The following is a 25,833-nucleotide window of genomic DNA, read 5'->3' on the forward strand; positions in this document are numbered from 1 at the left end:
AATCAATCAATCCCCATTCATCTATCTTTGCAGCTACAAATCCACCCCCATCCCAGCTTGATCGCAGCCTCCACCTTGGCATGGAAGGCCATTCCCACAGTGAAGATGGTAGCAGTCCCTTCCCCTAGACCCCTCTTGCCAACCTTCAAGATGGCTGCCCCACCCCCTCTTAAACAGGGGAGGGGGAGGGAGGGTGGGTGCGTCACTTTCCCATCATCCCTTCGGCAGCTGCAATCCGGATTGCGGGCAGCGGTTTCGGGCAGGGGCGGGTCGGTTGCTCGCCAGGACTCCCAGGCTTTCCGAGGGCAGGGCCGGGGGGCGATGGGCGCCAGGCCGCGGGGGATATCCGGGGAAGGCGCGGGCTGTTGAACGGGGGTGCCGCGGGCGAGCCCTGCCGCGTCCCCTGGCAGGAGTGCAGGGAAAGCGGGGAGACATGTGCAGCCGAGGCTTTATTGTGGAGTCCCGGCGGGGGAGACTCGGCAGGGCGCTCCGCTGATTCGGAGGATGCCCTGGGTGAAAGAGGCGCTGGCCGGTTGCATTGGGGAGTTACGGGGCTGCGATGCCGCGGTAGAGGAATCGCCGGGCGGCTGGAGATAAAATGGGGGTTTCGGGGTCTTTTTGCCGGGTGGAGGGGTAGCGCGGCCGGTTCGGAGGCAGAGCTAGATGGCATCATGTGGGATTCTCCCCATTTAGGGAGGGGGGCGACTCGGAGGCGACGGCTCCTTTTCCCTCTGCTGCAGTGGGGCTTTTGGGGAGGGGGAAGAGAAGGCGGGTCAATTTCTGATGTGCCAAGAGGCCTTGGGGAAATAGTTTTAATTAGCTGAGAAGCAGCAGCTGTTAATTGGGGTGCGGTGGTTTTCTCCAGAGGACGACCTACTAATAGAAGGATGCAGGGCAGAGGACGGAGTCGATCTGTGGCGGATCCGCTTCAAGGCTTTTGTGGGTTAAAGGCGACGTGGGCATAGATATCCTTCCTTGAGATGGGTTTGAGGAAGATAATCCTCTCCGTTTAGGTGCCTGTGAACCATGCCAGCTTTGTCTGTGAAAAATTAGGACTTTTCAAATTTGACTTTAAAATGAGGGCAGCCTGTTTTTTATATATATATATTGAGTTGCTGATGTCTCATGATGCTTCATGTTAATTTAAATGGAGTGGAGTTTACTCAATCTATTCTCTTAATTTTATCTGGTTATTAAAAGACACTATATTGATTCCTGTGTAAATATATTACTCATTTGATTGTATTGTATGTTGATGTTGGAAGCTACCTTTGAGTAGCTGGTTAATTCTTAGTCAGATTGATTGTAAGCATAAAGCGATTTATTATTGTTGAAACGATTTATTGTTGTTGAAAGTGTATCCCTCCTATTCCATTATATTCAAACTGGGAAACATAGGAAAGACTTAATAATCACTCCCCAGTAATGATAACAATTTGATTGCAGAAACTTTATTTGCATTCCTGAGATATTACTTTTCTTGTTCTGGGAAAATATTGCTGTGGTGTGGAAGTGTGTAGGAAAGTAGATGTGGATACTCTCAGGAGATACCAAGTTTGAATAGTAGGCTGAAAAATTTTGGGGTGGAACTATATAAGAAATCCTGATCCCTTGCAGATGTACACGTCTTGATTATTTAAAGGTCCTACTAAACTACTGAAAGAAGCAATACTCCAATGCAAACATTCAACAGGGTAACTTTATTTCGTAAACTGTTGTTAAATACTGGAGCAAAACTTACCAGGTTTTTTTAGGAATAACATTCAACAAAGCGAGTGGTGGGTTTTTCCACCTTCAATGTTCCCCCAAGCCATGTCTGCTTTTGGGGATGCTCATGAATGGTATATGGGAGCTCTGAGTCGTCAGGAAGCAGCTGCATGTCTCCAGGGACACCGCCATGGGACCTTTCTGGTACGGGACAGTACTACGTGCCCTGGTGACTACGTCCTTTCTGTCAGTGAAAACTCCAAGGTGATATTTTTTTTTTTTTGGTATAATCCTAATATCTGGTGGGGGAAAAGAAACAGAGAGACCCTTCTGGAGAGTTAGCAGGGAGTTCCTGATACATTTAGAAGAGTGACTTTTAGACGTTTGTACTTTAGTGTCCAGAATACTTGGCATTGGAACATTTTGGGATTTAAAGTTTGCATACCTAGAGGGATTCATCCTAGTTGGTCAAGATTGATTGTGCTGTCATATGAATTTGATGGAAGGGTTGGGATAGCAGGCTTATGTTTCTTTGCCATTCTGTCTCTTTCAGGTTTCACACTACATCATAAACAGCCTCCCTGGGCGTCTACGGATTGGGGAGCATGAGTTTGATGGTTTTCCAGCTCTTTTAGACTTCTACCGCCTGCATTACCTGGACACTACCACCCTGGTAGCCCCTTTGGGACGCGTTGTAGCCCCTTCCTCTGCCCAGCCGCCTCCTGCTGGCGAGTGGGTCCGTGCCCTCTATGACTTCGTTGGCCGTGACCAGGAAGACCTTCCCTTCACCAAAGGGGAGCCTTTGCGAGTTTTGGCCAAGCCAGAAGAGCAATGGTGGACAGCTCAACGTGCCGATGGGCGTGTGGGTATGATACCTGTGCCATATGTCCAGCCTTGTCCATATGCTCATCCCAGCAGCCATGGCGCCCCCCGACACACTCCCGTAATAGCCAGAGCAGTGCAACGAAGGGTGCCTGGTGCCAGTGACAAGACAGCATTGGCTTTTGAGGCAAGTCACCAAAACAGTAAAAATAAGTATCTTTTAAAAGGGTCAGGATGATCTTGATCATGGAGGGTGGTGATCTTGGGTATTATGTATGTGAATAGGGAATTATGACTCATAATGATGATGATATAGATTAGTGATGAATCTTGAGCAATGCTTCTTTTGTTGCCAGGAGACATGGAATTATGGCCTGCCTCCCCTTTACTTTTAAAAGTTATAATGTCAGGGAGAGAATGCAAATTATGCTGATAGGATTATTCAGCAAAATGTTGAGTAAAACAGCTTTGTTGGTGAAAGAATCCAGGCTACAGACTTCTGTCCATGCTCTTAAGAAGTCCATTGCAATTATCAAACTATTTCCTAGGACTGAGGGATGTGCAGGGGAAATAGTTTAAAAATCATAATAAATTGAATGTGCTTGGATTCTGGCATTCCTAGCAATCCAGTTCCTTCATGCCAATATTTTTGCAAATTGGAAATGTACTGGCCTGGAACCTATTCGTCATTTGAGATGGCCACTAAAGGATGATAAAAAGTCTCATCTGTGAGGTGTTGTGGGGAAAAGAGGTCATTTTTCACCAGATTGATGCCCAACAGCTGTGGAAGTTGTTTGGCCATGTATTACAGGAGTTACAATTCTAGCACAGAAGTTAGGAAAGGTTGAGATACTGGCAAAGTACAGAAAGGTAGGCAGTCTTCTGATCTTGGCTTTGTGTCTTGTGATATTCCACAGGTGGGTGATCTCATTGCAGTCACCAAGATGAATGTCAATGGCCAATGGGAGGGAGAGCTGAACGGACGCCGTGGACACTTCCCTTTCACCCATGTCAAAGTCCTAGACTCTGAGGAAACCAGCTGAACACCGAGTGGAACATCTGAACTGTTGCTGACCCTCACAGGATCACAATGCTCTGAATTCTTAATTCCCTTTGAACTTCTTGAATTTTTTGATGTGAACATTAAATTATGACCTCCTCAGTAGACTCTTGTGATGATCCAGCTCAGTTCCTTGGCTATGGGTGCTGTGACCATCTTTACCTCCTCGACTTAGGAAAGCTGCTCCTTGATCACATTATTCTTAAATGCTGTTGTAATTGATTTGATATACTTTTCTGGGCTTGTTCCTTTTTGCTTCCTAAGAACTTTACTGCTTTGGCATTGTGATTTTCAATTATATGCTCTTGAAATTGCTTCATTTGCATCCTATTACCTATGAAACAAGAAGCTCTGAGCTTTCATGAGGAACCCTTTGCCTCCCTTGGGCCTTGCTTGCTTGGAGAGAAGTGGCCATATGCTTGGCTTTGACCAGATAAACAGAACTGTGCCACTTCTTATAAGACCCCTGCTCAACTTGTTTGTCTGTTCCAATTTCGCCTTGTTAATTAAAGTTTCCTGCTGATTATTTCTCAGCTGCTATGGACTTCTTTATGGGGGGGGGGCTGGAGGATGGATCTGGGGAAAAAGTAACAGTGCTGCCATGGTAACTAGCATCACAACCCAGGCCTTGCAGGTTGCCATGGGGAACTGGATCACAGCCTATTGCTGCAGATAGACTGAAGATTGCAGCAGTATGCACCACAGGTGTGGTTTGGGACCTTGAGCTCCACCTGTTCCATCAAGCTTCCCTCTCCATGTGTAGGAACAGCTCCTCTGGCTCATTGGTGCAGTATTTTTCCTTACTAAATTATAAGCAAATGTATTGGTACTCGTGACCTCTGCTTAGCTTCCCCACCCCCAACATATAATCTCAGCTTCCCTATATTGATTCATTTTCTGACTATACATGGTGTAGTAGATTCAAAATCCAGTGTCCTAGGAGAAACCTTCCCAATCTGGATCACAATTCTCAAAATGACTGCAGTGATCTCTCAAGTGTAAATGGCTGGAGACTGCTGCATCATGTGGAATTAATATTTAGAAACTAGGCTGATCTGGTGCATTGTAATAGATTGGTGATTATTTTGACATAAACCAGAGACAAATAACATATATATACATGTGTTCGAGGATGGGAGCAATTTAATGTGATAGGCAGGATTTTTTTCTGAATTCCTCTAGGTATCTAAACATGTAAGCTGGTGGCAGGCATTTTCTGTGGCTGAGATAGCTTTAAGATAACACTTAAAAGAGGCCCAAGGATTCATTGCAGATGTACACTTAATACGCCTATATTTTTTGGCTCACAATGATAGAAAACCTCATTCTAAGAGTCAAAAAAAAGCTCCTAGGATGTCTGTAATTCTGATACCACAAGTTATCCACTTCTAATATATATACTGTATATTAGATTCACTGAAGCATAGCATTCTGGGCAAAAGCCTCAGGCTCTCCAAAAACTCCAAAGTTTTTTAAATATTCTTATGTTGCTATTACTCCTATATTAAGTCAACATTTATATTTTAATTTATATTAAATCTAATTCTCTGGAACAAGTGAGAGTGAATCTAATCCTAATCCCCTTCAGGATAACTCTTTAAACTCTTGGCTCTGTCCTTAATATGCGTATCTGAAGTCTTTCTATTTAAGATTTTGAATGTAGATACCAGAATTTTATAAAGTCACCCAGACGTGGCTATGTTAAATTTTTCCAGCAAATAAATAAAGGCTAGCTTTGTATGTTGGATGCACAAACTTGCAAAGGACATTTTGGCCTGTTAATATAAGTACACTTCTTAAGACAAATTAGTGCAGGCTTAGTGTTATCAAAGGTTGGGTTCACTCATATTACCATGTTTCCCCCAAAATAAGACCCTGTGTTATATTTTTTGAACCCCAAAATAAGCGCTTGGCCTTATTTTCAGGAGGTCTTATTATTTTGGGATGCGTGCAGTGGTGGAATTCAAGTAATTTAACAACCGGTTTCTGCCCTAATGATTTCTTCCAACGACCAGCTTGCCAAACTGCTCAAAAAGTTAACAACCGGTTCTCCCGAAGTGGTGCGAACTGGCTGAATCCCACCACTGGGTGCGTGGAGCAAGATGGGGCTCCTCTTGCCATGTTACCTGATTTCCAGCTCTGCGTTTAAATATTTTTTTGGGTGGGGTTATTTTTTTTGGGAGACTTATTTTAGTGCATGCGCTCAAAAACCCGATTGGGCTTATTATCAGGAGATGTCTTATTTTCAGGGAAACAGTATCCAATTGTTCAACTATGATTTCTTAAACAAGCCATTTGGGTTAATATACAATGTTAAACCATGCACGATGATTTACCAATTGCAATGACTTGCACATAGCACTAACCTATACTGTGATTTGTTTGCTTTGAGATTAGTGTGATGTATAAATCCCCCATTTATGTTGAGTCTGATTTGGTGAATTGTGTAAAAAATACCTGTGAGAATTTAAAACATGACCAGATTGTCACAACAGCTTCTATAGGATATGATCTATTCATGTAACAGATCAATAAACTGAAAACTATAGATTATCATATCTAAGTCCCTGCAACCTTTCTGTGGCTAAATTGACAAGCCACAAGGAAACGCTCTTGCTCATGTTTACACTTGCCTCACCCAGAAATACGCTTATGTAATGTAAAATGAGAGCACTTTTTTCCCTTCGGGCAAACATTGCAAAATGCATTTCTGTCCACCTCATGCTAATGAAATGTTTGCTAAAAACCATCTGATTTATAACAACTCTAGTGCAGCATTTCCTTCTGCCTTAATTATTGGGGTGGGGAACAATATGTGTGATTTCCAGTTCTTATTAATAGCTGGAGCATGGTTTGTTTTAATACAGGTAATCCTCTACTTAACAGTGATTCATTTAGTGACTGTTGTAACTTATAATGGCACTGAAAAAAAGTGACTTACTCACAGGATTGTTCCATCTGCATTGTCACATGATCAAAATCCTGGTGTTGGAAACCAGCATGTATTTATGGCTGTTGCAGTATCCTGTGGTTTTGTGATCAGCATTTGCAATTTTCCCAGCCAGCTTCTGACAAGCCAAGTCAATGGGGGAGTTGCTTAACAATCCCATGATTCACTTAACAACTGCAGTGATTTGCTTAACAACACTGGTAAAAAAGGTGGTAAAATTGGGCATAATTCACGACCACCTCATTTAGCAAGGGAGATTCTGGTCCCAATTGTGATTTTAAATCAAGGACTTGTGTTAAAAGTTTGTTGGGTAGCCATACCAGTCAGATTCTATCTATCACACATGGCTGATGAATGATAAGTGCTGGATTCATACAGTGCCCTGCGCTGACAACAAATTGTTCACTTAGTGGCTTAGTGCAAGGAGCAAACTCTTGACAAAATTAATGTATGACTTATACTACACGCACAATAGCTTCATCAGAACTAACTACACAAGACTGTGCAAACTTGTCAATTCTCTGGAGCTGTTCCCCAGGAGATAGTGGTGCAAACTCGGGGGAATGAGAGGAGAAATGGATGCATTCAGAGTGGAGTAAGGAGTAGCAATGTCCAAAAATAAGACCAGGTCATGCAGTGTTGCTTAATATGTCTCTGGAGAAGACTTAATTTATGGAAGGTACAAGAGAAGTGTCTAAATTTCCGGCAACCCTTAATGTTGTAAGCTGCCCAGAGTCACCTTGTTGTGAGATCAGTGACAAACAAATTTAATAAATAAGCAAACCCTTATCCCCAGTCCTGAAATTAAAAATTCAACCTCCGATCTGTTTCCTGTCCGCCAGTGGAAGATTTTTTATTTTATTTTATTTATTTATTTTTATTTTGATTTATATGCCACCCTTCTCCGGAGACTCAGGGCGGCTTACCATGCGTTAAGCAATTTGTCTTTCAATTTTTGCTTTCACATTCCTTAGGCCTACAAAGGGAAAAATTGTTCTCTAATTCTTTGCACCTGCCCTTTTTGTTGTGTTGCAGTTGGCAGCCTTGACACATTTAACTCTCTGGTGGTTTAAAAATGCTGTTCTTCCCAGAGGACAGTAGGTGGCATTGACAATCGTGGCATCCCAGAGCCCAGGAGCAGAAGATTGAAATCCAGCAAGAAACAGAAGTGAGATACCCAGAGAAGGTGATTTGGTAAGAGAGAGCGGTGTCCTCATAGTGGAATTTTTTGCGGATGGCAGGGAGGGGAACCTGAAAACTTGGAACAGGAGGATCTGCTAACCAAGTGTCTCTGCATGGGGGGCTTAGAGGGCTCCAAGTAGGAAGGGTTCTGAAGAACAGAAAGTGTGTTGCAACTGAGTGATGCCCCCTTGGTGTGGGGGGAGGCTGGCCCTCGGCCCTTTCTCCCCCCTCTCCCTGTGACCCTTTTGCTGTTCCTTGCTCTGCAGGGAATGTCAAGAGCCTCGTGTTTCACCTGCTCAGGTCCCCGGGCCTATATTTAGCCTGGCCAACAAAAGGTCAAGAGTTGGGGAGAAGGTTAGCCCGGCCCCGCCCAGTGACTGCTCCCTCTTTTTATAGCCCTCCTCCGGTCTTTGCCTCTTGCCAGTCAGCAAGCACCCTCCGGAGCTGCCGTGTCTCGCCAGAGCCCCCTGCTGTATCCACGGTATAGGATTGAAGGGGAAAGGGGGAAGGGAAGGGGATTTCTCATTACTGTATAGTTTTAAAGGGAGGAAGGTTGGTGAGAGCACAGAGAGGTGGCAAGAGAGAAGTCGTCTTTGCTCTGCCATTTTTCTCCATAGCAATGAGCCTGGGTGGGTAGAGGTAGGTTGCAATCAGGATACTGGGGAGGGTATAGGTTGCAATGGTTGTGCTGGAAAAAATGAATAGGTTCGGTGCAGATCCACTGTGCAAGTAAGTTCTTCCAAGCCTCAAAACTATCCATCTCTTATTTTGATTATCTTTTTTTAAACAGGGCCCTAAAATGGAGAGGTTTTTTTTTTTTTTCAATTTTCTGTTACATTTTGACAGCCAAAAGCTTTCTTTCGATCCTCCAGGCCATTCATCTCTCTTTCCCTTTAGGGATTTTAGATACTTTGTATTATGTTTGTGTATGTGTATGTGTATGTGTGTGCTGTGCTGCCTATTTGAGAAGACTTAAGTTCCAGTCCTGTTTAGAATCGGGTTTCTCTGCTCCTTATGGGCCCAGAAGTTTATTGTTGGCGTCTCAAACCGTGCATTAGCTAACATTATCTAAGACAATAGTTTCTTCCTTTTGACTGGTTATGACTTGCAAAAAGTACTACTTGCTGGTTTGAGGAAATACTGCTAACACAATTTCCTGTTCTGCAGACTGAATGTTCTGAATGTTTGTGTCTCAATATTTTCTCTGCATTCTTGTGAGATATCTAATCTTTTTGTCTGTAAATGTATGTCACCTGCAACCTAAGTCAACACATTTATACCCATGCTGCTATTTTGCACTTTCTCTTGTTTTCCTTGCTCCTAAACATCTTCCATCCTTGTTTTGCCTAGATGGTAGGATAGTTTCCATGTAGAATAATTTATATTGCTCTTTGTACAACATCCATAACTCATTTGCAAAAAAATCTCTATAGGGCTGAACACACATCATTGAAATAGATAAAGTTAATTGATTTCACACTCTAAGTATGTCCATGCCTCAATCTAACCCTTAAGTGCAATGCATATTTTCATTTTTTAAAATGTGCCCATAGCTTTCTATCCTGCCTTAAAATCAATTAATGTTCCAGACTATATTTTTATATATATATATCACTTGTACAAATGATTCATGAAAATGTGAGGAAGACTGTCTACATTTTTGGTTTACTAAACCATTAGCCTGGTAGACCTTTATGGATGGATTGCTAGCAGGTTATGTTAAAAAGACTGCAGTAGGTTCTTGTAAATTATCTATGTTGCTTTTATTGGCTTTACTGAGGTATGAAAATCAGGAACAGTTTTGCATAAGAAGCTGCATAGGTCGCACCTTTCTTCAGATATCCATGAATGCCTGGAGACCCCATCACCATCTTGGAGTAGAACTCTGTACTATGGTTTGTTGCAAGACAATATTACAGCAACTTACTGTGTTACATGTTTTTGGTGCCAGAGTCCATTTCATTCAAATGATAAAACTGCTTTTATGTCATGAATTTGATGCTCTTGCCCATCTCGAGAGAAACTCTTGAAGCTGAAGATGAATGCATTGAATTGAAAGTATATCTGTTTTCCTCCCACATTGCGCTCACTCTGGTAGCCCCCCCCTTCCTTTTACTGAAGCACTGTGGAGCTCAGCTGTTCACACACTTGCTTAAGCCAAGCTATGAGAGGAATTTTGGGGTCTGGGAACAGTGAGTCAAATTACTAGGTTTCATAAATCCTGAAACTGATCAGAAAATATTACAGCATTGTGGATTGGTCTAATTGCTGACCTCTCTGTCTCGCATCTATTACATATCTGATCTGTAGAAACCCCCAAAATGGATAAGAATAATTGCATGCAATATAATTATCTATCTTTCAGATTTAAAGACGGAGATGCCATTGTAGGGCAAAAATATGGCAGCATCCCTGGAGCAGCTGTCTCCAAGAGTTGCATCTGTTCTTCAAAAATTATTCTTTAGTTTTGACAGGGCTACAGAAAGGACCATAAGTGGCAGGGGCGAAAGGAGGGGGCTCCCCACTCTGTCCCCTACTGCTTGCTACGTGAGAGCCAGCACAGAGCCTGTGACTCCGCAGTTACCGTAATCATCCCAAAAGAAGCTCACTTTGGATTTAGCCTGGTTTAGGCTAAGCTATCATTAAAAAAAAAGTTTTAAGTAGGGCTTAAGCAATTCAGGCAACTGGCGAGATGCTGTTACATTGAGAGCAAAGGGGCCAAGCCACCTGTCTCCTGTCATAAATCACACAGCGGTGCCTCTCTCACCTCTAAGGCAAATATTTCTCAACCTTAGCAACTTTCAGATATGTCTTCAACTCTCAATCTGAAAGTTGCTAAGGTTGCAAAACACTGGCCTAGGCACTGGGGCATTAAATAACTCACTAGGAGTGCTGCGTCCACCTTGGCAAATACCTCTTTGCATTCTCTTATCTGCCATCTGTTCTTTCTTTTAACAACTGAACTCACTCCAGAAAAATAGGCAGCACTGTTGCAAGACTACTCAACAGACTAAGCAACCGTTGTTCCTTAACATTAATATTCTGCCTGAAAACTTCTAGGGATATTTACATTTATGTATGATCCTTACCTAGATAATTAGTAGGCCTTTCTACTGAATGTTTCACTTTGAATATCCAGTAAGCAAATTGGGAAGATGCATTAGAGTCATGCATGTGATTGTGTTCATGCCATTCATAAATGGAATGCACTTAAGGCTTCTTTAGGTACAACCAGCATCTCCCTCCCCAACACCCCTGGCTTCTAAAATGTGTGGTTTAATTTCAGATAAATCCATTTTTTTGCTTTTGAGTAAGCAGAAAGTGGTTTGCCGTATTTCTTCAAACAATAAACGTAGGTTTTGTGAAAAAACTGATTCAGATTAAGGTACTGTTCAAACTGAGATGCGTTTCTTTTAAAAATATTATTTAAAGCTCAATAGATGATAAAGGTTTGACTGTGGTCATGTAATTGTAATCATGTTTTGTAAAATTAACATATATTGTCTTCATACCACATCCTAATAATGAATTATCAGGAGCTGCGTTGGTGGAACCCAGGAAGTCAGTTCATTGTGTTATATGAACACAACCTGGGAATAACTATTATATCTCTACTCCTTCATTTGCCAGTCCTAGGTTCTTGGAATTAACACTGCTTGATTGACACAGAACATGCCACTTTATCTATTTTTTTTTTTTAAAAAAAACCCTAACTCTATGGTCTCAAGCTACTGAGCCACTGACTCCTTGCATTAAAGCAGTGTTTCTCAAACTTGGCAACTTTTTAAGACAGGCGGATTCCCAGAAGTTCCCAGCCCAAAATTTTCCTACTATTCAGAATCCCTCCATCTGACCTTGCCCCTATCTATAATGTTGATCCTCCTGAAGATAAAAGCAATCATTCAGGCAGGACTGGGTCAAAGGCTTGCCTAACCCAGCATCTATTCCCATTGTGGCTCATCCATACCAGAGGAAGGTTAACAAAGGGAAGAACTGGGATGGGGGGGTGGGGGGAGACACAGTCTTGTCTCTCATCCATTTTCTCTAGCCACTGGCAACAAGCAATCTACACTGCCTTTGCTATATTTTGTGTCAGGAAGTTCCCCCACATAGGGGCTCTTTGGAACATCTGGTGATTTCCAATTGAGCTGGCCCCAACTGAAGTGTTTCAGCTTTGCAAGGCTTGGGCAGATGTGACAGGCACCCAACGTTCTGGGATTTTCCCACCCAGGTCTCTTAATTGAGGGCCTCTTTTCTTCATGCTCCTGCTTCCCTCTTATCACTTCCATGTCATTTTGCTATCTTTCAGTCCATATATGCCCAGGGCATTCTTTTTGCTAGCTGAAATCCAGCACTCCATGGGCCAGGGTGGGGTAGGGCAAGATCCAGAAATAGTAGTGTCCTTCAGGAAAGGACAGAAGAGCTGAAGGAAGAGTGATCCGGTTTCCCCTTGAAAGGTCAGTACTGAAATTGAAGTTGGAGAGGATGTTTAGGAGAAAGGGTGGGGGGGGAAGCAACCCTATGGAGCCGCCAATATGATGTAACTTCAGCAGTTGGTGGTTGTTGTTTTTTTAATTCCTTCATGCTCTTTCTTTTAACTGCCCTTCCATACCACTACAGCAGGATAATGGAAGAGAGGAAGGCTATATCTTTTCACTGCCCAATAATGGGTTTGGAGATTCTAACCCAGGTTTCCCTTGCCGTTAAGATTGCCATTAGAAAACCACATCTTATTGATTGTGTAATTTTGCTGCTTAGATTATGCAGCAGTACAGTAGCCTTTTTTTTTGCACAATCACGGCCAAGCTATGCGAATTATATACCCTGCCCTTTTTCCGTGCGCGACTCAACAGAGCCATCCGCCCACGTTACGCTTCGTTTCCTTTTGAGTTTTTTTTTTTTACAAAATACTTCGTCGTGATTCGGAGAAAGAACTCGGGCCCTTTAAGCCTCTTCCCTCCTCCCTCCCCCACCCTAATGAGTCAACTTCTCACCCTTTTCCGCCTAAGTTACGTGACGTTCGATTTTGGAAGGTTGGGGCTCTCTGCGTTCGATTCGAGCTCCTCACTCGGGTTTCGTGCGCTCTAGCCATCTATCAAGCGGCTGCTGCTGTTTCCCCGCGCGCACGCGTTAGTACTTTTCCGAAGGAGGAAAGCGGTGAGCCATCTTGATTTGGAAGGTTGGAGAGGGTGGGGGGGAGAGAAAAGGGGAACAATGAGCACTGCTACAAGATTGGGGAACAATTCTAATTTCTCTCCCTGATTCATTTTTTTTTTAAATGCAAGAATCTTGTTTTACAGAGGTAATATTTGCTGAAGGGGAGGGAAGAGAAACCACTGGGGAAAGGGGAGCAGGAGATGAAGTCACGTGGCGAAGTTTAATATGTAACTGTTGCGCCGGAGGATTGAGGGATGTGGGATTTTGCCTTTCCTTCCCCTTCTTCCTTTTAGTATAAATTCCCAATCTTAAAAAGATCAGATTTTGCACCCCACAACTGCAACCTCGTCTTCTATGTTTATGCTTTGGGGGGTTTTTTTCTTTAAAAAAAAAAACTATAGTAGTTTGCAGAACAAAAGATGAGACTAGATGAAAGATTACAGGCTGTACCAGAACATTGGGGTTAGGGAAGCTGAAATTGGGAATAAAAGATTTTGTCCTTGAAATGTCCTTGGCTCGGTTAATTTTTCCCTTTACAGGAGAAAATGTTCTTGTTTTCAATTGGGGAGGGCTCCTTTTAACCTGAATGGAAATCCTCTTCTAATTTCTATGGTAACACTGTCTATGTTAGAAACATTTGGCTGTTCATCAGGGATAGATTTGTGGTTGCGTTGCAATGGGGGAGGAACAAGGAGACCTGCAGATCATAAATGGCCAATCATGTAAACTATTACAGTAATTGGAACCGAAATCGTGGCTCAGAATGAATAAACATATTTTAGGTATCCTTTCCCTAATTAGGAAACTCTTCAGATGTATCCCACTATGGTTGTGATCCTGGGCTTCTGCTGGCTAACAATGATAAACTTGCATTCCAACCTACCTATTAAAGTCTCAGAATTGGGAAGGACGAGATTAAGGCTCCCCTGAGCATGTGCATAGTGCAGGAATTGATAAAACACAGAAAAACTTTGTATTTCTTTCGCACAAATATATCTTGAGTGGGGCTTAAAATTGTTGCTACTGCTATTCTTTTGGGAATTCAGAAGAGCACCTGGGTTCCCCCCTGCTGGTCATCCTTCAGCTACAGGATCTTGTTGCCAAGCCATTAACACTTCCTGCCTTTCTCTAGTTTAGTCATCCAAGATGCCTCACCAATACCCAGCCTTGACTCCAGAGCAGAAGAAGGAGCTGTCAGAAAATGCTCTCCGCATTGTGGCAACTGGCAAAGGCATCCTAGCAGCTGATGAGTCTACTGGTAAGAGCCAAAGGGGTACAATTGAGAGGCATTGGACTGGGGTTGGGGAGGTAGAGAACAGGACTTTGAAAGGCCTGCAGGTCTCAAATGGAGCATTTACACCAATGTCTGTTTTTTTGTCTTTTGCCTGTCAGGTAGTATTGCCAAACGCCTGCAGTCCATTGGCACCGAAAACACAGAAGAAAACCGCCGCTTCTATAGGCAACTGCTCTTCACCGCAGATGAACGTGTCAACCCTTGCATTGGTGGTGTCATCCTCTTCCATGAGACCATGTACCAAAAAGCTGAGGATGGGCGTATCTTCACAAAGGTCATTAAGGACAAAGGTGCCCTGGTTGGCATCAAGGTAAGCATCTGTTGGGTTTTAATTAAGGGTCTGCAAAACCTAAAATTGGAATGGAATGGTCTGAACAAATCTGAAACATAATGCGAGGAACAGAACATTTTGATTTCACCCATACCTAATTTTCTTTTACTAAATTGCACAAGAAAAATGGTGGATGCTGATGGATGCTAATATTCATTGTCACCATTGAACTCTTTGGATGGAGTTGATTGGAGTTGTGATCCAAAATATATGAGGCCACTGGACTGGAGAAAATGGGTTTAGATAGTCTCTCTCATAACATACCTAGATATTGTCTCTGAAGAAGGATTCTGTGTAGGAAGGCAAAATACGCCATGTCTTCTGTGATCTTTTATGATACTGAACATAATTCCCCTTTTTTCCCAGTTTAATGATGGACAGGAAGTTTTTTGGATACCCAGATTTAAACACTGGAATCTTTTTAATGTGTTTAATGGGGAACCAATAAGGGAGGAGAGAAAGGATGGCTGCAGAGTTTTGCTATTGAAACAGGAGATTGACAACTAACAGATATTCAGAGTGGTGCTTTTATAATCTTTTCATTTGGGTCAGCTATTGTTTCCTATTTCTACATTCGGTTAATTGGATAGATTAGAATTCCAAGGGCTTACATACTTTCTGAAAGCTAAGCAAATGTTGCTCTTGTTAAGCCAACCAATGGTCCTCTATTGGCATGGTTTTGCTGAAAATCAGAGGTAAAATGGGTCACATGACTGCAGGACACTACAAACAGCTGTAAATATAGCCATAAACGCGGCCAAATGTTGCTAAGCACCTTAAGTTTGGTCATGTAACCATAGTACTGTCAGAACTTCAAATTCAGGTTGTAAGCTCCAAGGTAGGTTTGTCGTAAATTTGAATGGTCACTAAGTCACAGGTCATAAATTGAGGATTATATATATAAGAAGTTGGACTGTAGGATGAACTAGAGAAGCTGTGAAAAGTAAAGGCCAAAGTAATTCCAGTAGTGGTAGGAGCACTCGGGACTGTGACTCCTAAACTGGGAGAGTGGCTCCAACAGATCCCACGAACAACATAGTTCCCTGTTCAGAAGAGTGAAGTGCTAGGGACAGCTAAGTTTCTGTGAAGAACCTTCCAACTCCCAGGGCTCTGGTAGAGGACCCAAGACTGAAGAAGACACAGCAGACCACTCATAGGGGCGAAAAAGGAATTTTTCCATTTCTGCCCTAATCACTCTTGGAAACTAGGGGTGTGTTGATGAGAATGGAGCAATCAGTCATCAGTTTGACAGACACTCTTCCTTTCTTCTCCTCCGTGCAGGTTGACAAAGGTGTTGTGCCTCTTGCAGGAACTAATGGAGAGACCACCACCCAGGGTGAGTAAATTCGTGCAAGCAGATTATAAGAGGTAGCCGACATAATGGATTAAACCTAGATTCCTGTAGCAATTGAAGGTTCAAGTTGAGGCATTCAAAGAAGTTCATTCTTATAATCTCTAACTTTGTAGGTCTGGATGGCTTGTCTGAACGCTGTGCCCAGTACAAGAAGGATGGTGCTGACTTTGCCAAGTGGCGCTGTGTCTTGAAGATCACTCCCACCACCCCTTCCCACCTGGCCATCATTGAGAATGCCAATGTGCTTGCTCGTTACGCCAGCATCTGCCAGCAGGTGGGCGCACAGCGACATTAGGAGAGAATCCTGGCCGTCCTTGGATAGCGGCCACTTTTTTGCTTCAGCGATGATCGATGCACCCACTGATATTTAATGGAGGGGAAAGCATCATAATGGAGCAAATGCAATTCATGGAACAGAGCCCAAGTTTGATCTCTCTTTAAAAATTCTTGAGCTGGCTGGGTTGGTAGACAGGCTGGGTTTCAGTTAGCTCGATACCGCTCTGTGGAGCAGAACTCCTTAAATTAATGTCATCTTTAGCTGCCAAGTATGTCTCAAGAGGGTGGTGTTGAAATCGCTGTTCTGTGATCTTCTATCAACAGAAATGGCTGTGGGCAATTTTGCAAGGACATTCAATGTCCTTATTTTGCCGATGGTTGGAGTTAGATACGTGATTGTAAATTTTCCCTGGGGCGTACTTCAATAAACATCCCCAAACATATTATGCTTCACTGCTTACAATTTCGCAGACTGCATGGACAGATTGGAAAGAATTTTTTTGGGGGGTGGGGGTTTCTCCTGAATATAGAAGGTTGTTTACGGCAGGGGTTATAATCTGTAAAACCCCACATTTCAGGTTTTTCCAAAAACTTCCATCTATCTGTAATTTGAATATGAAGAAGGGAAAAAAGGAAACCCATGGAGAATAACCATATTAGCTTTACCTAGTGAATTTATATCCTACTTTTTGCTTGGGCAAGAAATCAAGGGAGCTAAGAAAATTAAAAACCGCTAATTTGAAAATCTATGTGTAATTAAAAGCTAGGTAATCTTCGACTTATGACCACAGTAGAGTCTTCCTCCATGGTGAAAAGTTTGTGACAGTGGAAAACAGATTGGTCACATAACTCAAAATTAATTCCCCAACTGTTCTGGCTTTGCGGAACCGGGGGGGGGGCGGGGAGAGAAGATTCTGTGCAAGTGATGGGCACATGTGCCCACTGTGTAGGCAGATGGAGCATGTGGATTCATTTGCCCACTGCTAACTCAAGTAGGGATGTGCATGCTTGGTCGCTCACCACTTCTGTGCCTCAGTTCTGAACAACTTAAGGCTCGGTAGTGGGATGCGGCCCGGTAGCTGGGGATCCCTGATGTAACTGACTGGATTTTATGGCCTTTTTTGCATTAGTTTAAAAAGCTAGCGATTTCCTAAATAACGTGAGGGGGGCGGGTGAACAAGTTTCTCAAGAGAGAAGTGGCTGCAGTCTTCCCAACAGAGGGCACAAAGGAACAGCAGGAAGTTCTTAATGGCCAATAAGATTTGTGAGGAGAAAAAGGAGGAAGCTCTTCAGATAATGAAGTCCTCAGCCATTTTGAATTAAGGCGAACACCTTAAAAAGTGCTTAGGGAAGCGACTGGCAGTTGGTGTAGTGCTGCACACTATTTCAAAATTAAGTACAGCCTGTGATTTGGAAAGGGGTTGCATTGTTTTCCGAAATGGGATTTTTTATTATTATTATTTTGTGCATTGTCGATTTGGAGTTCTAATCATTGATGGCTCTCCTTTCCCTGAACCGCAGAATGGAATTGTTCCTATTGTGGAACCAGAAATCCTTCCCGATGGTGACCATGATCTCAAACGCTGCCAGTATGTGACAGAGAAGGTGAGGATGGGGAGGGGGCTTGTCAATTGACCTCAATGGGTTACAGTGGGTATGGGTGGAAAAGTCTTTTGCATGCCTTGTAACTGTGGAAAAGGAGGCTCCTAATGCAACTGAGAATTCTTTTGACAATGGAAAGCTTACAAATTATATCTTCCCTTGATTTACTCTACGGACAGGTTCTGGCTGCTGTGTACAAGGCCTTAAGTGACCATCATATCTACCTGGAGGGGACCCTGCTGAAACCAAACATGGTGACACCCGGCCATGCCTGTACCACCAAATACGCAGCTGAGGAAATTGCTTTTGCCACTGTGACTGCCCTGCGCCGCACTGTCCCTCCAGCAGTGCCTGGTAAGAAAAATCAAACTTCCAACTCCTTAATTTACTGCCTGCTTCTAATCCCAAAGCGGGTCATATAGACACATGCATAGCCATAGAAGGTTACTTGTCTGCATTTGGGTTTCCCTGTTGCACTTTATAAAGTTGTTAATATGTTAGTTTCTTCAGTCTGGGGTTTTTCAGTTGTGTTGGGACTGTGGGGATTGAACTCTGGGAATTGCAGATCCTACACATCCAGAAAGTTGACCTGTGAGATTATTGATGATACTTTATACCACGCAAAGAGTGGAAGTGGGTTCGTTTGCTACTGGAATGCTATAGTAATGTATTCCTCCTTTAACAACTTGGGGGCTTCCCCATTTTGTCAAGATGCACTCCATCCACTCTATATAACTGGAACCATTTTCTTAAAGGGCCAGAGTACACGTTAATTTCTGAAGATAGTGAATCCTTGAATTTCTCTACTGGAATTCTCAATGCTGAATTTCCCCCATAAAAACAATTCCTCTTCTTAAAGCTATTTTTCATAGACCTTAAATCTTGGTTTGGTTCTGCCTGGCTTACTCACATTCTTCTTGTGGTCACAGGAATCACCTTCCTGTCTGGAGGTCAGAGTGAAGAAGAAGCTTCCATCAATTTGAATGCCATCAATAAGTGCCCTCTGCACAAGCCATGGGCCTTGACCTTCTCTTATGGCCGTGCCCTGCAAGCTTCTGCCCTCAAGGCTTGGAGTGGCAAGAAAGAAAACATGAAGAATGCTCAGGAGGAATACATCAAGCGTGCTTTGGTATGTTTCATCTAGCAGGGTTTAGCAAGGGGTTGTCTTGATTGCTGAAAAGTACAAGTGTAACCCATGAATGAGAGAGTTAAAATTATTCAGTTTCCCCAAAAGTGAAGCATACAAAGTTTTAGACATACTTTTTAATTAAAATGAGGGAAGAAGATTAAGTGAAAAACAACTTTAGTGCGAATGAATTGTGATGTTGCAAATCACAAGAATCCTGCTGGTGCAATGGTTAGAATGCAGCATCGCAGGTAAACTCTGCTCACAGCCTGGAGTTCGATCCTGACGGACTCAAGGGTGACTCAGCCTTCCAAATTCGGTAAAATGAGGACCCAGATTGTTGGGAAACAATATGCTAATAATCCTGATGTTGTAAACAGCCCAGAGAGTGCTGTAAAGCATTATGGGGCAGTATATAAATGTAAGTGCTATTGCTATATTATTCTGGTGGTCACACTTAACCCAAGAACCTTTTGGAGGAAAGAGATTGAAAGTGGGAGGAGTGGTCTTATATTTGCCAGCAATTCTGCCACAAAAGAGGTTTGTGGGAAAGGTAGATTCCTTGCTATTGTCTCCTCTTAGCAAGAGAAAGGAGTTTACTTCAATAGCTAACCTCAGTTTGTGCTGTGGCTGTCCATGAACTCAGGCAGGCAGGGAAAGTGAAGCGATGTGCTATTTCTACTTTTGACCTGGGACAAGACCTTCTTCTCTCTCAATGACTTTTCCTCTCTTACAGGCCAACAGCCTTGCCTGCCAAGGTAAATACGTTGCATCTGGCCAGACAGGAGCAGCTGCCAGCGAGTCTCTCTTCGTTTCCAACCATGCTTATTAAAAGCCAGAGGCTTGGTTACATTGTCTGCTCTCTTGTTGCTATATTGTGCCTGGGCTACTGTGATGTCTGCTGACTGTTTTTTACCTGTTCCCCCTCCTCCCTTCACCCGTCCCTTTTGCCAGCTTCTCTTGTAAGAGAAAGGTGTAAATCTTTGTCTTGATGTGAAAAACCTAGAAGTTCTGGTGTATCCCCTTCTCTCACACGTCCCCATCTTTGTATGTGAAACCCAGCTTCTTCTGGTGAACGACACTCCCGGTCTGCGGCCAAAACATCAAAATTTCTCCGGAGCAGGGACGTCTGACTCGCAGACCTCTTGAAATAAAAATCTATTTAAACATTGCAAGTGCCTCTTTTTCTTGTCCCTCTGCTAGAACTTGAGCAAAAAGTGCCTGATTTCTCCACTACCTCAGTGAGGAGCTGCCTTTTTCCAGTTAACAAAAAATAAGTCCCATCGTTAGGTGGAAAGACGACTTAGAACCATTTGATTAATGGCAATTTGAAATTGCAACAGTACTGAAAAAAAGTGAGTTGCAACCTGTCCTCACACTTAAAACCGTCATGGGTGTTCCCCAGAGTCACATGATCAAAATTTGATTGCTTGGCAACTGGCATGTATTTACCAGGTTGCAGCAATCTTGGGTCACATGATTGCCGTTTTGTGACCTTCCCAGGTGTCTTCCAGCGTACAAAGTCGATACAGGAATCTAGATTCGCTTAACAACTGCACGATTCAGTTAACAAGATGCAGTGATTCACATGCCAAAGAAGTTCATAAAATTGGGTGCAACTTATGTAATTGCCTTACTTAAGGGAAATTCTGGTCCAAATTATAGTTATAAGTTGAGCACTAGCCATAGGCTCTAGTTCTCAATTTCTTGGTTCAATTGTTTGCAGTTACGGTTTCTCTGCCTATGGCCCCCTTGAATTTTATCTCAGCTTCTGAAACAGCTGCATCTTTAGGTTCCAAGGCCTAAGACATTCTGAATATTCTCCCATCCACTATTACAGCAGTCACCAACTGGTGGTCCACGAGAAAATTTTGGTGGTATGCAGAAAAATTATTTGCATTTTTAATATTGCACTAAATCAGGAGTCCTCAAACTACGGCCCCGGGGACAGATACGTGCTTGTGTTGCTGCCCTTCGAGGTCTTTTTGGGTGGGTCAGAGGGGGGCATAAATTCCAACTTGGGGTCTGCTTCAGCCTCCTGGTGCGGGGCTTTGGGCAAAGGCTGGAGGGAAGTGCTGCTGGTGGCAAAGAGCCAGAGGACCTTGTTCCAGTGGGACTGCATCATGGCCTGGAACTGGCTGACCATCTCAGCCCACTGAGCCTCCAGGTGCCTGTACCTGGCCTTGCACTCCCGCTGGTCTTCCCTCTGCTTGAAAAACCTATGCTTGTAGACCTCAGTGAGGTGCTTCTACTGAGCCTCCTTCTCGGTCAGATCAAATATGAACTGAACTGTTTTGCCAAATTTTTCTTGTGGCTGCTTAGCTCCAACAACTGCTTCCGGTTGGGGCCCTAAAGAGTCCGGACAGGGAGTTGAGGAGTTTTAGCCACGCCCACCCAGTCACATGACCAGCTAGGCACGCCCACCTAGCCAGTCATTAGGCAGATCATATTAGTGGTCTATGGGATTTAAAATTATTAATTTAGTGGTCCCTGAGGTCCAAAAGGTTGGTGACATGCTCTATTTCATTACTCTAATGGACTCTTATGCCCATGTGGAGTGGCCTGCCACAGTGAGTGATGGGAGGTGCTGCAGACGCAGGATCACATGGGAATGGCGGATCCTTCTGCTTCAGTGATTAGTCATTTTGACCATCTGCTTATAAGTCAGCTTCAAGCTTAGTAAATCAAGGCATCCTGGATTTACACTTCTCATAGAATACGGCTGAAAGGGACATTGGGAGGTCTTTTACAACCCCTTGCCCAAAGCGGGAGTCCTTATCCCAGACAAATGGCTGTCCAAACTTTTCCTGAAAACCTCCAGCGATGGAGCACCCATAACTCCTCCCAGACGCAAGCTGTTCATTGATTAATTGTTCTCATTGTCAGGAAATTCCTCATTTCTCAACCAGCAATGTGGGAATTTATAATCCTAGCATTAAAATTAGGGGAAGGCTAATCCTACATCTGGCAGAGAAGAGCTTTCTTTAGTTCTGGGCAATCGATACTGTAGTTCATCTCTAGCCCCTTATGATCCAAGATCTAGGTGGTTCTTTTCCCTGTTGTATGAAAATTTCCAATATATGTTTTGGTATTTACAATTAGAATATTTACAATTCTAACACTCATAAAACAGTTCTCAAGACTAGAACACTAATTTTGTAGATTAAAGTGGGAGGAACTGACATTCCTTTAAACTTAACAATTTTCTTCTCTAGCAAAAAAAAACAACCAATTGAACAGAAAGGCAAGATGATTTCTTCAAATTTCATTTGTGCTGCTTTTTCTTTACAAATGGGAAGGTTGCAGCAAAATCTGCTCTGGTTTTTGTGAGTTCATGCCGCTGTTCCTGGTGTCCAGTAATTTCCCCTTGTCTCCTTTTATTTTGTATGGGAAGCAAGAATTCTGACCTCTGTCTCATCATTTCCTGCTTAAGGAAGCATTTTGGCAAAAAAGGGGGCAGATAAGAGAACAGAACTTTTTTTTTTTAAACTGATGACAGACATAGCATGGACATTAAAGATCTTAATGGGTTGTTTTTTAATTGAGAAAGACATCTACATTTCATTAATTGACTAGTTTGAGGAGGCTCTGGCTCCAAAATAGCTATTTAGATTTTGTTGCCACCTTGGTAATGTCCACAACTGAAAAAAATACAGTAGTAATTATAAGTTTATTGCAAAATCTCTGGGAAGCCCGCTGATGATCATTATGCTCTAGAAATAACTTAAAAACAGCTCTCTTATATTAGCCTGGTAAATATATAATAGCAAGAATTCCATAAAAGATAATGACAGAATAACAAAGCTGGAAGAGGCCTTAATAATTATTATTTTTCCTTCCTACCGAAAGGAATGACTATAGATTTGGAGGTGAAGATGGAGGTACCAAATGCAGTAAGGATTGTACAACAACCAGTTTGGAATTATAAGTAGCTAGAAGCAAAGGTGAAATCTACTTACCTTCCCAACCAGTTTGGAAGTTTATGCGCCCTGCGCGCAGGGACCCTTTGTGCATGTGCAAACGCTTCTGTGCATGTGCAGAGGGTAAAAAACAGTTTACTTCCTGGTTAAAACCAGGAAGTAATGACAACCAGGTGGATGGGCGGAGCCTTGTGCCGCCATCGCTGCTGGTTCTCCAAACTACCAGCTGCCATCGCTACCGATTCAGCCAAACCGGTCTAAACCGGGAGCATTTCACACCTTGGTAAAAGTGACCCCCCCCTTTATATTCAATTGTGTCCCAACTCTCAGAGACTAGACAAGTCCCTGCAGTTTTCTTAACAAGGTTTTTCAGAAGTGGTTTGCCATTGCCTACTTTCTAGGGCTGAGAATGACTGGCCCAGAGTCATCTAGCTGGCTTTGTGCCTAAGGTGGAACTGGAACTTAAGGTCTCCTAGTTTTCCAGCTGGATGCCTTAACCACTACATCGAACAGGCTTATAGAACTGAATTACAGTCTCCTAAGATATCTACTCCCACTTTCTCTTAAACTAAATGAGATGAACACAGGATCGAAATAGGAAAACACTGGGCAGTCACCATTTCTGAACAAGCGGCAATTTCAGGATTGAACTAGTAACTTCCTGTTATACTTGGGCAGATTTTCCACTCCTGTTCCAGTTACTCTGGATTGTGCTAGTTAATTCAAGCACAGTTTAACATTTCATAGCAGAAATGTAAGCAGGAAGACCTGAAGCACAATCGTATTGTTCATGTTTTCAATATTAGTCATCCACTTAGGATTGCCCACAATCCTGACTCTCCTAGTTGCAGACATTAAGCAGAATGCCAGAGAGATGACATGGGCCTATACCACCCCAGGAAGCCTGGACCCTCTCCCTGCTGCACTAGCTAGGATGGCATTTGCAAGCATTTTCATTAGATTTGAGATGATTTTCTTTAGATCTGAGGTCAGTTCCTCCAGCAAAAGAGGTTTATTTCCTTTCCATGCATAGAGAGAAGGGGAAATCCCCCAGTGCACTAGGAGAAATGCACCTTGAATCCAACATCCTCTGCTTGCAACCTTTCCTGTCAGCTTCCCCATTGACTTTCTGGGGAAGCCAGCAGAGAAGATTGAAAATGGGGAGTGCAACATTTCACAATGTTTCACATTTTACAATGGCCGAAAGTGCTTTATGGGCCTTAAAGCAGAGGTCACCAACCTTTTGGACCTCAGGGACCACTAAATTTATAATTTAAAATCCCGTAGACCACTAATATGATCTGCCTAATGACCGGCTGGGTGGGCATGCCTAGTGGTCATGTGATTGGGTAGGCGTGGCTAAAATTCCTCACCTCCCCACCCGGACTCCTTAGGGCCCCAACAGGAAGCAGTTGTTGGAGCTAAGCAGTCACCACATGAAAGAGTTGGCAAAACAGCTCAGTTCAAATTTGATCTGACCAAGAAGGAGGCTCAGTAGAAGCACCTCACTGAGGACTACAAGCATAGGTTTTCCAAGCAGAGGGAAGACCAGCGGGAGTGCAAGGCCAGGTACAGGCACCTGGAGGCTCAGCGGGCTGAGATGGTCAGCCAATTCCAGGCCATGATGCAGTCCTACTGGAACAAGGTCCCTGGCTCTTCGGCACAAGTGTCACTTCCCTCCAGCCTTCGCCCAAAGCCCTGCACCAGGAGGCTGAAGCAGACCCCAAGTTGGAATTTATGCTCCGCTCCGACCCACACAAAAAGACCCCGAAGGAGGAGACTCTGCAGCAACGTTCATTGCATATATCTATCCCAGGGGCTGTAATTTGAGGACTCCTGATTTAGTGCAATATTAAAAATGCAAATAATTTTTCTGCGGACCACCAAAATTTTCTTGTGGACCATCAGTGATGACCCCTGCCTTAAAGCATCCATTTGAAGGCTGTTAGTTAGTTAAACCTGTAGCATATATGGGCAAGAGAGGGCAAGCAATTCGGCATACTAAAAGTAAATGCTTAATAGTCAACACTACAACCCAGACTTTACACAGGGAAGGGGGGTAAACTGGAGAGTTACATTAGTGGAAGGTCAGGCATAGCACAATGATCAGTTTGATAGGCATGTGTCAAGATATGCAAGTTATTTAAGCACAATGTTACAATGGAAACACATGAGAAAGGCTTAAATCCAGGAAAACCCCTCTGACACTCGCTCAACAGCTGCCTAACAACTTTGACATCAACACACAGTGGAAAGCCAAATGGGCTGCTGAACACCCAGATACAGGCAGTTACGTAGATGACCTTACACAAAAGGTGCCAGGTTTTGACCTTCCTTGCCAACTCTGGTCAACTCTGAACACGATCCGTACCCAACATGGTGTCTGCCAGGACTCATTGTTTAAGTGGGGTCTTGTCTCTACCCCTCAGTGTGACTCCTCGACAAAATATCCATCACATTGTGTCCAAATGTCCATCAAGAGCTTACACTGGCCCAATGTCTGATTTTTTCAATATAGACTACCTTGTCCTTGACTCAGGGGTGAAATCAGCAGGTTCTGACAGGTTCTGGAGAACCAGTAGTGGAAATTTTGAGTAGTTCAGAGAACTGGCAAATGGCCCCAGAGTGGGGTGGGAATGGAGATTTTGCAATATCCTTCCCCTGCCACGCCCACCAAGCCATGCTCAGAGAACTGGTAGGGAAAATTTTTGGATTTCACCCCTGCTTTGAATGGCTGGGTGGACTGGATATTAACATTTGAACTACCGTAAATCCATGTATTTGCCATACGCTAAATAAAGCATGAGAAAGTATTAATATTTATTATTAATGGCTACAATTGGAAATTAAGATGACTTACTGTTCTGTTTGCCAGTTGGGACTGGAGTAGGTCTACAGGAAGAATCAATTTCTCATCTTTCTGAGACTACAGATGAAATTCAAAAATCTCTTATCACCTTTTAGATTGACAGATGTGTTAATTACACCAGAGAGGATTTGGCTTATCTTCAGCTACATCAAAGGATTTATTTTCTCTGACAGTTAAGAAACG

The 25,833-nt window shown here is 43.2% G+C and overlaps 2 protein-coding genes across 4 annotated transcripts; both read left to right on the forward strand.

Moving 5' to 3' along the window:
* The first annotated feature begins 190 nt into the window (after nt 1–190).
* On the forward strand, nt 191–4,115 carry LOC117666753 (crk-like protein). Its single transcript, XM_034419645.3, has 3 exons — nt 191–1,971; nt 2,261–2,716; nt 3,447–4,115. The coding sequence occupies exons 1-3, from the start codon at nt 1,798–1,800 to the stop codon at nt 3,570–3,572; spliced, it is 756 nt and encodes a 251-aa protein (XP_034275536.1). The 5' UTR covers nt 191–1,797; the 3' UTR covers nt 3,573–4,115.
* A 98-nt stretch (nt 4,116–4,213) lies between these two features.
* ALDOA (aldolase, fructose-bisphosphate A) lies at nt 4,214–20,036 on the forward strand. 3 transcript variants are annotated; one of them, XM_087893885.1, is made up of 10 exons: nt 4,214–4,374; nt 7,575–7,733; nt 14,011–14,136; nt 14,271–14,482; nt 15,785–15,839; nt 15,971–16,131; nt 17,655–17,738; nt 17,915–18,089; nt 18,665–18,864; nt 19,598–20,036. In XM_087893885.1, exons 3-10 carry the CDS (start codon nt 14,025–14,027, stop codon nt 19,691–19,693), a joined length of 1,095 nt encoding a protein of 364 aa, XP_087750011.1. In that variant the 5' UTR covers nt 4,214–4,374; nt 7,575–7,733; nt 14,011–14,024; the 3' UTR covers nt 19,694–20,036. The 3 variants fall into 3 exon arrangements, with proteins under 3 accessions (XP_087750011.1, XP_034275533.1, XP_034275534.1); XM_034419642.3 differs by lacking the exons at nt 4,214–4,374; nt 7,575–7,733 and adding an exon at nt 8,062–8,202; XM_034419643.3 differs by lacking the exons at nt 4,214–4,374; nt 7,575–7,733 and adding an exon at nt 12,548–12,878.
* Nucleotides 20,037–25,833: the final 5,797 nt, after the last annotated feature.

The sequence above is a fragment of the Pantherophis guttatus genome, chromosome 4, assembly GCF_059756535.1.
Source record: "Pantherophis guttatus breed Tessera chromosome 4, ASM5975653v1, whole genome shotgun sequence".
NCBI lineage: Eukaryota > Metazoa > Chordata > Lepidosauria > Squamata > Colubridae > Pantherophis > Pantherophis guttatus.